The sequence below is a fragment of the Coturnix japonica genome, chromosome 3, assembly GCF_001577835.2.
Source record: "Coturnix japonica isolate 7356 chromosome 3, Coturnix japonica 2.1, whole genome shotgun sequence".
NCBI classification, from domain to species: Eukaryota; Metazoa; Chordata; class Aves; order Galliformes; family Phasianidae; genus Coturnix; species Coturnix japonica.
This window is the reverse complement of record NC_029518.1, coordinates 53631104-53647618: the sequence shown is the minus strand read 5'-3', so window position 1 is coordinate 53647618 and position 16515 is coordinate 53631104. Positions and strand designations below refer to the sequence as shown.

Sequence of the window (16515 nt, the reverse complement as noted above, 5' to 3'; positions counted from 1 at the left end):
GTCAATTAATGGAATACCAAGTCCAACATTAAAAAAAAATAAATAGTGATTCAATTATGCTTGTAGAGGGACCAAGTGCCTATCTCCCATTTACTTCAGTAGGAGTTTTGCATGGTTAAGCTGTAATGCCAATTTAACTATTGACGTCATTTGTTTAGAGAAAATACCGATTGGATTGATTTAAATTTGTATGAACCCATGCAGTGCTCTGCCTCTGAGTTAATGGGAACTCTAACAAGCTCAGAACTATTGCTAGATCAGAAAGTGAGCATGCCAAACATCTTTTCTGTTTGATTTCATGCAGTACGTGTATAGTAATTGATTAACTTTAAACTCACTGCGTCTGTGACTTTCTGATACAAGGAAACAAAAGACTAATTAGTCAGCGTAGGGACAAGAAATAATAGCTTTCAGCTTCACCTGGCAACTAATTTAACTGCAAACTACCAGGACAGCACACGTAAATTAACACAGCAAGAGACTTACTAAAACATCAGGATAACACCATGACCAATAACAGCGTTTGCCAACTAATAGACTGCATAATAAGATAATGAGAGGTAATTTTCATTTTTCGTGGCAGAAGATCTTGAGTCAGCAAGGAATTTGCTCCCTAAAACCTCTCTGGGATAACTCTGCACATCACATGCAGGATGTTTTTTGGCTCTTTCCTTAGGGGATAAGAGAAGAATAAAAAAGAACTGCAGAAAAGATGCTAGTCACTGTTGCGTATAAGCAGTGACACATAACCTTTCAATGAAAGATACAACCAGTTACAACTCCAGTAATACCAGTATTCATCTCCATGCAGTCCATGTAGATTTTTCATGGTTTATTTTTCTCTGTGGTTTGTTTTATTCTTTGTAATTTTGGAAATCACATGTTTTCTCTTGTTTAAAATTAATAATATATATATATATTTGTATTCATTTAACAAGAAACCAACCACCAAAAAAAACAACCATATTCATTAATGTGCCAAAAATGCTATCTGCACTGCCTTTACTGGTAATCACTGCAGCTTGATTGCCATTAGCTCTGGCAAGTACAGTTGCAAAGCCAGAAGGAGTACAAGTCTTCCACCTCCAATAATACCTGTACCTAGAATATAATTCTTTCACTGTCACAGAGACCATTTATTCACCATTCAGAAATAGGCCCCTTGGTAGAACAAATTTGCATAGAGGCAATTAAAGATTTAAAATAATTTAATAGAAATTTTTCTTCACGTTCTAGTTTAAGAATTTTAGGGTGCCATACATCAAATTTTAGTCTTAATTCTTTTGGCCAAGGTTTTTTACCTGTAGGCCATAATAAGTAAAAGTCTACCTGACTCACTGACAAAGGTTCGTCCGCACTCCGATCATCCGAAGATTTTGGAACTTCGAGTCTGTCGATGAAAGTCTGGAGTTCTTTCCTGAACGCCTTCATCTGTGCATTGATCCTGTAAAGAAGCTCATGCTCACGTATTCTGCTGCCATCGTCTTCCTCATCCATCAGTCCAAACAGGTCCCCATTAGCTACATAAATTCTTGCCTCTGTTATGATGGTGCTTGTGTCAGAAATCAAGCGATCTATTGTCTTGCCCAGTCGCTCAGCTTCACAGCGAATGTCCTTCATCTGCTGCCTGTCAGTGAAGCTTTTCTGCCACCCAGATGGTGTTGGATAAAAAGATCTTGTGGGTGTCAGGCACCGGATGTTTCTCACCTCTTCTGAGTCACTTTCCCCACCGATGGGCCCTTCCCTTTTGCGGTGAGGGGGACGGGAATCATCATCACTCTCCTTTTTTCCTGCATCACTTTCTGCATCACTGTCTCTGGGGCTGCCACGGATCCCAAGATGAGAGGCTAAATCATAGCGTTGCATGTTGGACATGAGCACCCTATTTTCATATTGGAGTTGCATGACTTTTCCACTCAGCTCATTGATTTGCATTCGTGCAGCCTTTAGCTCCTCCTGCAGTGCTTCAGTCTTGGCATTATCGTGGTGCCTAGAGCTCTCATGGGCTCCGGACTTGTATTTGTATTTGTTCAGTTCAGCTGTTATGCGTTTGTTTTGTTCTTCCAAGTCAGCTACATTTCTCCTCAGCAATTCTGTCTCATCTTCTACTAGCTGCAAATGCTGTCTTAATTCTGACAGGGATTCACTCTGTTCTCCCAGGAGTGGATTAGCAGCCCCTGAGAAATCATCTCCTCTTAAGTCATCAAGCTCTGCTTTCAATCCTCTATTTTCTACTTCTAGCTCCACTATTTTTCTCCCAAGAATGTTAGCTTCCTCCTCCACAAGTCTCAACCGAAGCTTGAGTTCAGCTTCCCTTGTGGTAGGTGGACCACCTGCTTCGCCTTTTGGCAAAGGGCTGTCCAAATCACCATAAAATGATCTATATTTTTGCAGCTCATGTTCAAATCTGTCCTTCTCTTTATCGATCTTAGCCATTTTCTTCCTCATCAAAGCTGCTTCTTCTTTGACAAATTGCAGCTGGCATTTCAAGTCTTCGTTGTCCTCCTTGGAAAAAGAAAATAGAAGAATTAGAAGAAAGCTGATGTAGAACAGGAGACCTCCAGTGGATGGTCTTAAGTTACAAGATCAACAATTAAAGGTACATGGCTTTAGATACAAAGAGACTTTCCTGTGACCATTTTTTCATTAATCGGTAAACCAAACAAGCGGAAATAAATATTTAAATTTGAAAAGAGAAAGTCTATTTTACTTGCCATTAAACCCTGTGCAGCCCTCAGAAAAGGCCTTTTGTGGGTATCTTGTAAAAATAACTTGCAACACTGCAGTAGATATTACAGTGTTAAAAAAATCTTGAACTCTGTACACAGAGGGCTTATAATCTTATTTCACCGATTCTACATTTACTTATTTTGCCTAAAATATTTGGAATAGATGAAAGCTGGTGGTTTGGTTTTTTTTACATGATCTTGACATCATGTAGTCTCATTATACATTTGGGGTAAGAGGTCTCCATTTCGCAGCATGTAAAAAAAAAAAAAAAAAAATCAGAGCAAACAAGCAAGTTTAAATCTGCAAATCACATTTCCAGAGTGTTGCTGAAACCTCCACATAAGGATCCAGATTACTATAGTCTCGACATACCTCTGTTGGCGTTTGCTGTGACTTTTTTTCTGATTTTTGTAGATCTTTGCTCCCTCTTCTTTTCAACGACTGCCGAAACAAGAACAAAGTGAGAGGCAGGGCACTGAAGAACTACATAATATAGTCATTCTGTTTAAACATAGTGAGGCAAATGCAAATACAAAGGCAGTAGCCTCTTGTAGCTCCTGTGATGTCAAATACAGAGGAGAGAGAGACACTGCTGAATAAAAATGACACAACAGAAGTACTGCATTAGTGAAGTATTGGTTTAACCAGACTACAACATTTTTTTATTCAACACATTTTAAAACATATAACAAACGCTTAGCACACATATCACACGAGAGGTAAGAAAGGAAATATCTCCAATGCTAATGCAAAAAATTGGAAAACTGAGGCAAGCAGTAAAACCAGTGGCCATAAGTAAGCCTCACAAAGCAGTGTCAGCGACTTTTCCCAGCTAACCTGAACATATCTACGAGGAAATCTTTCTCTGTATCTCACTCACAGGCTTCAAGCTTGCAGTTTACTGCTGCTACAGATCTCCTAGGCATATACTGCTGACAGAGCATGCAGAAAGATGCATACATCTGGTCACTAGATTTGTTCAGTTCTCCAAACATATTCAAGACCTATTTAAAGTTGTGTGGACTACAAATTCCTAGTGAAAGGCAAAGCAAATTTGCTTATGACAAGCACAAGACAAACAAACCCATCCACACCATAGAAGTGAGCTATTTGCGTATGTGTCTTCTGCTATACAGCCAAGGTGAAGAGAAATTGGTGAAAAGAAATTCCTGCTCTTAGAGCAGGATGCACTGGGTTCAAAACCTACTAGAAAAAATTCTTACAACTACTAACAATGAAAAGTTCATTGGTGGGCAAGTGGTAGCAGTGGAAAAAAACTGCAGCAATCCCGCTGTCAGCACTCAACACAGATCATCAAGAAAACAGCAGGAGAGAGGAAAGTGAGTGAGAAAATACGTTAATACATAACAACCCGCTTGCAGCTGTTCCCAGGTTTTATGCTCCCCAAGTGAAACGTAGCCCTTGCAGCAGGCAGTGATATAACTACCTGCCTCTGAAACTATTCTCTGGTAAGAGCAGCCTTTGTGCCAGTGAGTACTGAGAAACATGCATTTCCCTGTGCCAGCCAGGGGAAATCCAGCAGTATATCCAAAAGTCACGCAGTTCCACCTAGTGGGAATTAAAATCTGTTCACAATCCTCAAGGAACAAAACACAATGGACAAGTTTACTGTACATTGCTGCTTGTACCAATTGTTCTTCTTTTGTATATTAGCCTCATTACAAGTACTACGCCCCGAGGACTGCTCCCCCCAAAGGAAAACTTGATACCACAGCACTGATTCACATACAGATCTAAGAAACCATAAGTGATGAGGTTTTTGATCTAATCCACTATAGTTATACCAGAATTAAAAGAACCTCAATTTCAGAATCAGAACTAGAATTCACAGGTGTAGCCACCAGGAACCAGAACTGAAACTTTCATGTCTCTTGAAAATACACAGAGTGCTCTCAATAAATAAAACAATAAAATAAAAGATCATTAGAATCTCAGCCAGATACCTATAAGAGGATTCCAGACGAATCCATAAAATACACAAAAAATAGTTAAATTGATTCTTCCTTTTAAAACAAAGCCAACATAGAGATTCAATCTACAAACAAAATTATTCTTCTCCAGGGTCACCCATTAGTTACCACACTGCAGAATTGGTATGTGCAAATGGAATGTTTTTTTACTGCTTTTCTTTTTGAATTGGCAAATTTATAGACTTTCAGAAGTGCCAAGTCCAACATGTCTTCAAATAAAATGAGCCTCTAAAATGCTTAGACACAACTTGATGTCTATCCTACAACATTTCAGGATATGAGACATATGAAAAAGTTTTCTTTGACAAAAACATTAAGAGAAAAGTTCAGAGAGCAACTGTAGTTTTACATCAAATGAGGGAAAATGAAAACACTTGTTTTTCTCCTTTCTCTCAATGCTTTTTATTTTGAAGTTCTTTTCTTCTTTTGTAGTCAGAGTAATACATTTTTAACTTCAGTAATGGTTGTGATTATTTAAAGGCAAGACCCTACTTTCTATTCCGCTATACTTGAATTAAAAAAATCCCATGCTCAGAGCTTATATTCATCAACAAAATGATGGTGTGTAGCAATGCAATTTTAAAGCAGAGAGCAGTGACAAAGATATACAAGTCGATGAGCTGGATGATTTGTGTAAGTAGATTCGGCCCAGCTGGTATTGGCTCCCATTCTCCCACTGGATACAACTGAAACTACATGCTGTTTATTTTGATATCCTAAATAATGTTACACAAGGCCAATTTAGCCACCTTCATGTAGAAATGCTGTCTGTTCAAAAAGCTTCATGTTTGATAGTCTTTTAATACAATTCTCTTGTTTGGATAATTCTCTTTTTTCCATGTCAGAGCGTACTGCAAGGAATATTGTAGTGCCACTGAAGGCTGCCTCTGTTGTTTCTCACGGTATAGCAAAAAAAGTCTGCCCATCAAATTCTAGAATTGCTTTGAAAGTTTGCAACAGAGAGCAACTTAAATTATATTCAGTTCAGTCCATTTAATGATTATGAATCTTAATAAATAAATAAATAAAGACTGCATTTGCACAATCTAATCTGTAATGCTTTCTAGAGAGCTTTATGGTTTTAATAATCTTAAAGCAAGTCAACCGTCTTCAGGAAAAAGACAAAAGAATAAGCAAAAAATGCACATTATACTGTTTCTACAATGGAGATTTTGCTAAATTGCTCAAGTAGTAATGAAATATTCCAGCAGTGCTAGAATAATAGGACCAGCAGCTGAGGCATGTATGATTGTGCTGTATAAGCTCTGGATACCTCTGCAACCAGTCTGACCCAATTTTTCTAGCATTCAATGTTTTGAGTACCCATCATGTTAACATTAATGTTCTGGCAATGCCAGGAAATTTCCACAGTATAGATAAAACCACAGACAATGCACTGTATACACACCTGATCACATAAAATGGGCAATTTCGTTGTGATTTTCAAGAGTATCAATACTCCAGCAACCTTCACTGGACTTTATCCAACATTGCTGGATGATGCTGGAGATGCTAAGCACTTCTTCAGACCAGATGGCAAAATCCTTCTCTTGCCAGCCTTAAACTGCAATCCAAATGTGCAGTCCTAACCACCTATGATGCTGAATGCTTCAGAGTACAAAAAGACTTGAAGTCTACTTTATAAAATCACAGCTGAATGACATGACAGCATCATGCTGCACTGAATAGCAAAGCTTTAAAGTGAACTCATTTATCACTACTTGACCCTGTACTACAGGAAATCTCTCTGCAATTAATAAGGAAGCTGAATAGAACATACCAGCTTTTCAAGACTTCTTGGTCGATAATTTCAAGTCTGATGTGAGGGTAAATGATCTAAAAATCAATGTAAGCAAACACAGGAGAAACTGTCAACATATAAGGGGATTTATGCACAAGGTTGCCCTGCCAGCCATTATCCCTGCTCACAGAACAGGCCAAGGCAAAGGGTGAGCAGCTTCTGAATCTCTACAGCTGCAAGTCACCACAGCTGTACCGCACACTCTTGTAGTTAGCTGTCTCTTAAACACCATGATAGATCTACAGAGCTTTCAAAAATCAGAGCAAAACCAAGGCCATCCTTACATCCTGTACATCCTTACATATACATTTGCACTTTACCTAGAGAAAGCCTTTATATTTTGAAGGAAAAACACATTGATAAAGCAAATTATGAGAACTGAGCGAGTACAGTCAGGTAAAAAGATGAAAGTTGCCTTTTCTAAGCTCTTTATGTGATCATGTCAAATAGTCAGCAAAACCTGCATTTTCTGTGACTGCACACTTCATCTAGCAGGATATCTGAAAATAGTGGAAGCAAGTTCTCTGAAGACGAAGCTGTCTTCTGCCATTTGAACCAATTGGGCCTCACTATAAATGCAGAAATCACAATCACAAGCAGCTTACACTCTTCTCTCTAATAATGAAATGCAAGAGTTAATCTCAGAACACCACAAATACTTTGGAGTGAAAACACTGGAATAAGGTACCTTGGTGCACAGTGATGCCAGTTAAACCTATTGTCCAGGGCTTGCCTAAGCTGTTGTTTATTTGTGTTATCTGGGAGAAAAGAGTTGGCCTTTCTGTTAGGGTTTGCACAGCACCTAGTACAATGCACACCAGTCATTATAGTCATTATCTTGGATTGTCAGTGTGACAGAGAGCCTGTCAACACAGTTCAAAACTCCACCATACAACAACAGCAATAATGACAAACCACACTCATGGGCACAGAAGTTATCAATTAAATATATTAAAAATTTTACCTAAGTTAAGCAGAGTTTTCTTTCTCACACATATTATCACAAGTAGATTTTTTTCAGTCTTATTAGAAGAATGTCTTAGAGGAGATTACAAATAAACTGTCACAAGGACACAAAAATGCCAACAACCAGATAAAGTTCATGGCCTTAGTTACAAAAATTCTTGTATATCAACCAAAGGCTGGTTATTGCATCTCAACATAAAGGCTACTATGAAAACGGTAAGTAATGAGATAGAAAAAAAGGAATGAATCTACACACACAGTCTGTCCCTTCACACCACTCACTGGAGAAGTATACAGAAGTCAGTTCTGCAAAGTTATGAGCTGGTCATGTTTGTCCAGTTGCACTTAAGCTTACTTCAAACAGAAGAGCTGTGTTATATGCACAGGTAGCTCTTGCTGGATTCACAGGGTAGGGTTACATCAAGATTACACGCACTAGGTTTGTAAGCACACAACAGGAAAAGGGGCTCTGTAGCTTCTTTCTAGACTGTGCACCTCAGACAGCACTTCCAACATCTCACATAAAAATCAAATTTTAGAGTCAGTTGAGAGGATGCAAAAGTTTGAGATGAATTAATTTAGGAAAAAACGCAAGGGGCTTGAAGCTAAACTGGAAGGAAGGCAGTTTAGCAGTTTGGACACCCCCATGCTCACCTTTCTCACTCTGTCTGACGTCTTTTGATTGTGAGGATGCACACAGTGCTTTTTCCACTATTTCTACCATGCAAAAGTAGCAGAATACAGCAGCACTGGCAGAAGCAAAGGGTCCAGCAACTCCACTGACTACAAAGGGCACAGAAAACCTGTGACTGGTCCCTATACAACTTCCTCCTAGGTGAAACATGCTCAGATTTTTAAGGGAGATGCTTATTCCTTGCAAGGTGAGGGGGCTGTGGATCTTAGGCTGACTTGAAATCTCTATGTATGCAGTTGCCTTAAGACTCTTATTTAATACTTCCTTTTGCTATGACTGAAAATCACATTCTGAAATGAAATTTGACAATCTTCAAACTCAATATAAATATTTGATCACTGGGATGCTTTTTTAACTAGCTTTCGTGAGCAAACACCCAGCCTTTCTGCATTTATCATAAATGTCACTGAACCAGTGGATCACCTGCAAATTAACAACACAGCAGTCCTAATAGGGTCTCAGAGGGAAAAATTCTTTGTCCTACGCTAATTAACATTTTCACTGCTGCCTGGAAAAAAAAACTATAAATAGTGGATAAAGACTGCAGATGAACTTTGGAGAAATGATAAACAGTGTAAAAGAATTATCACTCGTGAAACTAGGTACAGCAAAATAGCACCTGTTTTAAAGGATAATCAGTTGAAATGATGTACAGGCTTAATTTTGTGACTGTATTAGACTTATACAGTGAGGTTTTGGTAGGAGGGGGCTGCAGGTGTAGTCTCTGTGAGCAGAGCCCACCACTACCCCATGTCAGATCAGAGCAATCTCTAGCTGTCGCAGAAGGGACCCACTGCTGCCATGAGCAGTGCTGGTTGTGCATGTGGTAGAGCAGATTGAAGAAATAGAAAAATTGCTTGGGGAGAGGAGTGAGAAATGTGAAATAACAGCCCTGCAGACACCAAGATCAGCACAGAAGGAGGGCAGGAAGTACTCCAGACTGAAGCAACAGTTCCTTGCAGCCCAGGAGAGGCTTACGTGGAGTAGGCTTGTCCCCCCTGCAGCCTGTGGGCACCATGTGGAGCAGATCTCCACGTGCAGCCTTGAAGGAAACATAGCCCATGGAGCTTTTTCATCATATTATATCCTCCTGTACTTTTCAGAGAGAGCACAGTGTGTTAGTGCTGAAACCGGTGACCAAACAGTTTAATTTAGCCCTACAGTGTAGATTCAATACTGAGGTTCCCTGTGTAGTCTCTAGAAATGACTGATTCCCCACAGTCAATCCACCTTCAGAGTAGTGAAATGAACTACTTCCTAGTACTTCTCATCTTTCCCCTTTGAGGAAAGACAACTTCCTGACTTAGATTAACATCTTAATTTTTAAATGGCTAAATAACAACCCTAAGCATGCTAATTAAAAAAAAACAACAACAAAACCAGCCACAACAAAGCATTGATGCTGGACTCTTCAGTTCAGCACAATAGTAGGAATGAAACTTTGAAATTTTACCAAGGTCTGGGAACTGAGCAACACTACTCAGAAAAGCACGCCATAAGGAAAATAAACTTCTGAAGTGTATCTACATCTGTGTATCATCAAGGCAATGTTCCAGTTCAGAACTCTTTCTGGGGCACTGTTACTGGTGCTTCTAGTGAGTCACTTAATCAAAGATCTAAATTCAAGCATCTGTAAAAATTAAAATAATTCAGCCAAGCTTGTATTATAGAACACACTTGGTAATTAGGCCACTTTGATGTCATCATCAGACATGCTTTACGGAGACACAGAAACCTCTCATTACACACAACACTGATGAAACAGATGCCTGGCAAATACATTCTAAGTGCAAGTACTCATCTGTGACCTAAGCAAAGAGCTTGGTTATTATCCTAACCTGAATTGCTGAGAAAATCAAATTCATTTAACACAATCATACAAATAGGATCACACAGAGCAAAACAGAATTGTTATCCACATATCTCAATATGTGCTATTGTTTATACTAGCTGTGGAAAAAAATAAATAAACCATATAATATGTCAAAACACCTCAGCAGAAACAAACACTTCAGTAAAATTTACATGCATATCTAAAAGGTTAAGCCACTGCCCTTTACTTCAGAATAGTAAATGCACTCTTTGGATTTCCTAACTATGGAACATCGAGAACTGGATCATAAAATGCCAGCAGACCGCATTTTTTTGTTGTTACAAAAAATGCAGCAAGTGAATAGAGATAAGAAGCCTGGTGTATAAATTCCTCAGAGTTTGGCTGATTCTAGCACTCAGCACACCCTATAGCTAAGTATTCTCTCTGTCCAGTGACTCATCTGTACTTAATAAGCACCCACTACAGAATATAGTTATAAACATTTAGCTAAAATGTAAGAGTTTGAAAGATGGCTCAAGACACGCCATTCTGCACTCTGCACACAAACAGAGCTACACTGAACAGAAAACAGGTTGCACGAAACACTATCAGTGCAGCATGGAAAATGCCCTAATTAAGTAGATACCTGGATCTCACCTCCTGTTGTTCACTGGCTGTGTTTTGCCTAATAAAACAGCTTCACAGACTCCAAAGCTTCCCTGTTTAACAAAAACAATCTGAAAACAATTTCCTTTCTCCCTGAACATTATATTTTCTATGCCTGTGTGCTCTGCAGCAAAATGAGAAATTAGATTCTGCTTGTTATTGATAATTACAAGCCACAGAAGAGAAAAATATCAAATAAAAGAATAGTTGGGGCTTAAAGCTACTGCTGGACATCTAACCCAATCCTCCTGGTCAGAGTAGAATCTATTAAAGGAGGCATCCCTGTACCACACCTTGGAGGGTTTTGAAATCTTCAAGGAATTAAAGACAAGAACTTTGGAAGAGAAGGACCAAGATTGTTCTGAGCGACAACGCAGTCATTGTTCACAGCCAACACATATTTATGAGGAGAAAGTCCAGTTTAATGAACTTAATCTCCTATGAAAAAATAATGAGTAATATATTGAATAGTAAATGCAGCAATTTCTGTGAAAGTTTTATTTATACTCTGTTTTCCCATTTGAGGTCTTGCCAGTCTCTTTCACCTGTTTCTGTGCTGGAAACTACACTGACATCACTCCCTGAGGGCCCACGACATGCTTCACAACAACCATCTGTATTATGACATGACAAGGTTATTATTTCTCATGCTGGCAGCTGAGTTCAGCCAAAACACAAAAGCAGTGCTTACCTCCATGGTGCTAGATTTTTCTTACTCTCCTAACACTGGAACAAACCACACAGGGCCATGAAGCTGTACAAAAGAGCCATCAGGAACACAGATACTTGAAAGATGCATTATGTGCAGACTAACTAATAAATCTACTCAGTGACAGAACGTCTAGATTTTTTTAACTGCATACTTACTATCATTAGCAAGAACACTAAAATTGTTTCATGTAGATTTGCTAAAGAGCTCAAGATAAGACTATGAGAAAAAAAAACTCTTGAAGACAACAGTGAGCATATACACTGAACAAAAACAGCCATTTCCCCTCAGTCTGAAACAAGCTCAGCTTTGACATTTTCCCAGCACATTGAAAACATAGGTGTTTCTTGAAGGGATTGATGTACTTAAGCAGAACACAGTGGCATAAAGTGGAGAAATCATTTATTATTCTTATTCATCAAAGCCTTAGTAAGACTTCCAGTATAATTACGACATTTGATTTACATTGATTCTGTACTATAGCAGGTATCAAGACTTCTGGTTCAGTACTCAGAAAATGCCTGTACTCCAAGCGATAGTAAGCAACTCAAGATTAGAAAATGACAACGTAAACCAAGCAATGCTGGTTTTCCCAAACTTTCCCCCATTTATTAATGTGGTATGGTACTTTGAGGCCATTACTGATGTCATCAGCAACACTGCCTATTTAGGTAATGAGATACAAGGCCTTCTTTCTAATTTAGATCTCAATGAAATCATATTCTAAGGTCTGAAGTAACAGAGGTGTGTATTTTCCAGCATGCTCATCAGTAAGTTCACACTCAGGAACCATTTTCTCTGGAAACCAGTTACTATCCACCAACCTGACCCACAGGTACTACACATTGTTCATTGCTTCGACAACTGAGCATACCACTTCAGCTGGCATTGTAACTGCTGGTGATTGCCCCTTTCCAGTAAGTCTCAGCTGTAGTGAATTCATACAACAGCCTTGGATTGGATTTGATGTTCTATGTTTCCCTGTGCCTTGTTTTCAGACCAGTAAAGGAGAGTCAGGAACTGTTCTAACTGATGCCGACTGACACTCTACAGTTAAGTCTGTTTTCAGCTAAAATGACAATACGGCTAAACCTTCCTACAGCTTCTTACCAAACAAGCATGACTGCATCCAAACTGTCAGTCAAGAATGAGCTCTGCCCCAGGCTAGAATCCAAACCATGAATAAACCCTGAAGCAGTGGCAGCTGACCCATGTCAAAACCATCCAAGGGGTACAACTGGCAACCACATGTCAGTCCTCAGCCCAATTTATTTTACAAATATAGTTGTCATATAATGGAAGCAAATCTACAGCATAAACAATTTTGAGAAGCATGATCCAAACAATAAAATGATCTCAGGTGTTGAAGTGAGACCAGGATGTAGGGATTCCTATCCCTTCTCTATCACTTGGATTCTATGTGGTGAAAGCACATCTATTATTCTACATTCCCATTCTGATTAGTTTTGTCTGAGAAGAGACTTTTTCCCTTTTCATTTATCGTATTTAGCTCAATACAAAGGGATTCCAGCTTTACCTGGAGACTTAATCAGTAGTAACCTTGACAGGTGAATTTGCTTATTGAAGGCTGCTCGTATCCATCATGGGGAAAAAAGGCAACTAAAGTAACATCCCAAGTAAAGGAAGGAACCCCCTTGCCTCCATCAAGCCAAAGCAATAGTCGTATGTTTACAGATTCAAAAAGAGTTGCTCAAAAATCAACTTTGTTCTATGACTAAATTCTCTTCTGTTTTAAATTTATGCCAGATACACTCTTTGTCACTAGTTCTATTTATTATTAGTTGCTCACTAAAAAGCAAATCAGCCACTTCATTTGCATGTCCTCGCAAGCTCTATGATAATTGAATAAGAATTCATAAATTAGCACATCAGCTTCAAGGACCCTTCAAAAAAACCACAAAAAACTCTTCCAGGCATCTTTCTTCACAGTAAGATATCTTTGGAACTTTGTTCTTTTGAATTCTTTCATTGTATTTTATATATGCTTTGGAGCTTATGATTGACCACTAGGCCATTATTTTCAGTTTTGATAAACTCTCTTTGAAGCAAACAGCTCATGAATTGCTGAATGCTAATACATAATTAAAATGTAATTTTATGAGGTTTAAGCGTTAACTCATTCGCATTTGCACATCATTTTGTCCTCCTTGTGGTGTGAGACTTTCAAAGAACTCCTAAAATAGATTTTATTATAACATCAATTGATATATTTATCCATTATTTTCTTCACATACACTAAACTTAAGTAAAATCTTCTTATCCTGCTCACTATGAAATCAGTGGAGCTGATCAGAGTGGGATCTGAGCAGTGCAGTCAGAATCACAAGTTCATAGATCATGAATAGCATCCCTGCTGAGTAGTGTTAAAAGGAACAAAATATTAATGCAAAATACCAGATGCAACAAGATTTCACATTGTCAGTTTTGAAGTAAATGGACGTTCTGTGTCTGCGGAATGCGGTGCTTAGAGAATTGCTGAGCTGGGCTTGGAGACAGAGGAATTCCTTTTCCCTTTTCCTACACAAACAGAGACATAGATTTGTTTCTAATCTTTTCTAAAAAAGGACTTGTAATCACACTAGTGTTCTTTCACCAAAGCAATCTGAGTTTTCATGAAGCAACAGATTCCGGATCACTAAAGCATTTTGCTTATTAAAATTATTAAATCCTACCCTACTACCACGTGGTGCCAAAAGTAAGTAAATTACTTCAACTCTTCAAAGAATCCCAGTTTCCCATACTGACCCCTATGAAGCTGATCAGCTACATTAACAGGCATACTGCTATCTCATCTCTTGTTCTTTACCTCATCCCAACTCCCTCTCTTACTAGCTGTTTCAAATGAGACTAAAGCAGAAACAGAAGCGTGGGGTACAATTAAGAAGTTATCAGAGAACAGCATGATAGAGGAAACTCAAACTTTCCCTGTCAAAGAAACACAACTAAGTATCTATGTCCAGTAATATACATGCACACAGCATAGGAAACAAACATAAGCTAGAAATCCATGTTCAGACACAGAGCTATGACCTTGCTAGGATTACACAGGGGACATGACAGGATATTTCACATGCCTGGAGTGCAGCCATAAATCTCTGAAGGTGAGGAAGTAGGGTTCTGCTCTATGTAAAGTTCAAATGTGTTGCCTATAGCCTTGTTATGGGTGAAGAGCCAGCTGTGAGCTAAAAGTAAGAATCAGAGGACAAGGAAGTATGGGTAACACTGTTCTGGGCATCTTCTACAGATCGTCTAATAAATAAGAGGAAATAGATGAAGCCTCTTTCAGAGAACTCTAAGAAGCCATGTGATTTGTGCAATGTGTTGACTTAGAAAGAGGTTTTTATCAGAGACTTACAGGCTGATACTGGAACAAGATCATCCTTTGCCAGTTCTTTTCAAAGATCTCCAGTTTTGTTTTTGTGCGCATGTGTGTGTTTCTGTGTTTTGCTGGTTGATGATGTGAAATCTCCAGTTACTCCCTTGATTTCTGCTCAGCCTGAGCATTCAAAGGTACGTGGAGATCTGAGTTGTGCCCAAAGATTACATAAACAGGGCAAACAGACATTGTAAGAGTAAGCAGAAATGTACTTTCCTGCAGTCCCACAGCATAATATATCAAAATCAGCAAAAGAATTTAGATTTCTCCTTGTAAATCCTGTGCTGAGCTTCCTAGATCATGTTGCCTTCTTCCATTTTCATACAAAGTACAGAACAGTCTGATCGACAGGCAGGCTCCACTCTGAGAAAACACAGACGCATGCAGAAAGACAAACTCTTCTGCCTACATTATGAATTAAATAGGAACAAGAAATCTCTGGCTCAAACCACGTAGCCTTGGTTATCAAAATCTCTCTATCTGAGCTAATAACCCAAGCTTACAAGAAGAAAACAACAGCTTGCTGACATCACTGTAATTTTGCTGTAAGAAATGAACTATCTTGCATCTGCCCTGCTTGGAGCAATAGCAGACCAATTTGTATCTATTCATAAAGACATAGATAACTGAAAAACACTGCGTTTCTTCAATGCAATGAGGATTTGTAAAGTCCAGTACGTCTGTCATGCTCTCAACCTATTTTATTTATCTCACAGTAAACAGTCTAAGGCATGGTTATCTGAGCATTTCCTATATAGCTACAATAAATGAATGATTTTTTTCCCCATATTTATTCATGAAAAGCTTTACAAGAATTAATTAGGCTTCAATAAACACTTGCTACATTTTGAATTATTAAACTTTTGTCAGAAGGAATATTGTTTCCAGTTCGAATACTACCTTTGCTTCATGCATATCTAAAATAAGTGTAAGAACTAAAAACAAATTAATGACATGTAAAGGAATGCAAGTCATTAGCAACACTTTACATCTCAAAAATTATATATGAAAGAATAACACTATTAAATGAAATAGCTGCAGGTTGGAAGACTCCAAGTAAGAGGTACCAATAGAAAACATAAAGTTTGCTGAAACACCTTCCAACACCTTGGATACTTGCAAGCTTCTTCTGTCATCAACAACTACTTTCATTTGTCATACAATGCAATGCATCTTTCCCCACCCCTCCAAAAAAAAAAGCTTCAAAATAAGTAAGGAAATTGCTGATGTATTGCTGGACTAACGGACAAATACAACTCTACATTTACTCAAATGCCCAGAGAATAAATCTAAATTTGTCTCTAAACAAACATGTCTGCTAGCATTTATCTTTCAGACATGTTTGCAATGACACATTTATTAAAACAATACAGAGTCTATACAGAGAAAACTGGCTCTTCTCATGCTCTAGAGACTACCAGATAAAAAAGCTGCTTCTGCCTTCAAAATTTTAACAAGTCTCTTAAACATTCTCTGCTGTCTCACATTTTTGATCATAAAAGATTTCCCATGGCAACTATAAATAAATAATTTTATGAAGAAAGGGATATATTACCAGCTAGTGCATAAAATTAGGTATGTGTTTTTGCAGTACACTTGATAATAAAAAAAGCACAGAATTCAGTTATACGTATTGTAAGCACTGCTATTGTGTTGTAAAATGAAGTGAATTCATTGACTTTGGAAATTAATTCTGTCATTAATTCAATTAATTGAAGAATCGAGACAAAAGGTCTTGACTCTTCATT

At 38.3% G+C, this 16515-nt stretch overlaps 1 protein-coding gene across 1 annotated transcript in view; it reads right to left on the bottom strand.

Annotated features, from left to right (window-relative positions):
• Nucleotides 1–16515, bottom strand: part of SOGA3 (SOGA family member 3) — a 28853-nt gene that overhangs the window by 331 nt on the left and 12007 nt on the right. Inside the window, exons 7-8 of the mRNA XM_015858532.2 lie at nucleotides 3103–3171; nucleotides 1339–2505 (exon numbers count right to left, since the gene is read on the bottom strand). Coding sequence (XP_015714018.2) covers nucleotides 1339–2505; nucleotides 3103–3171 — 1236 coding nt within the window. The remainder of the gene's footprint in view (nucleotides 1–1338; nucleotides 2506–3102; nucleotides 3172–16515) is intronic.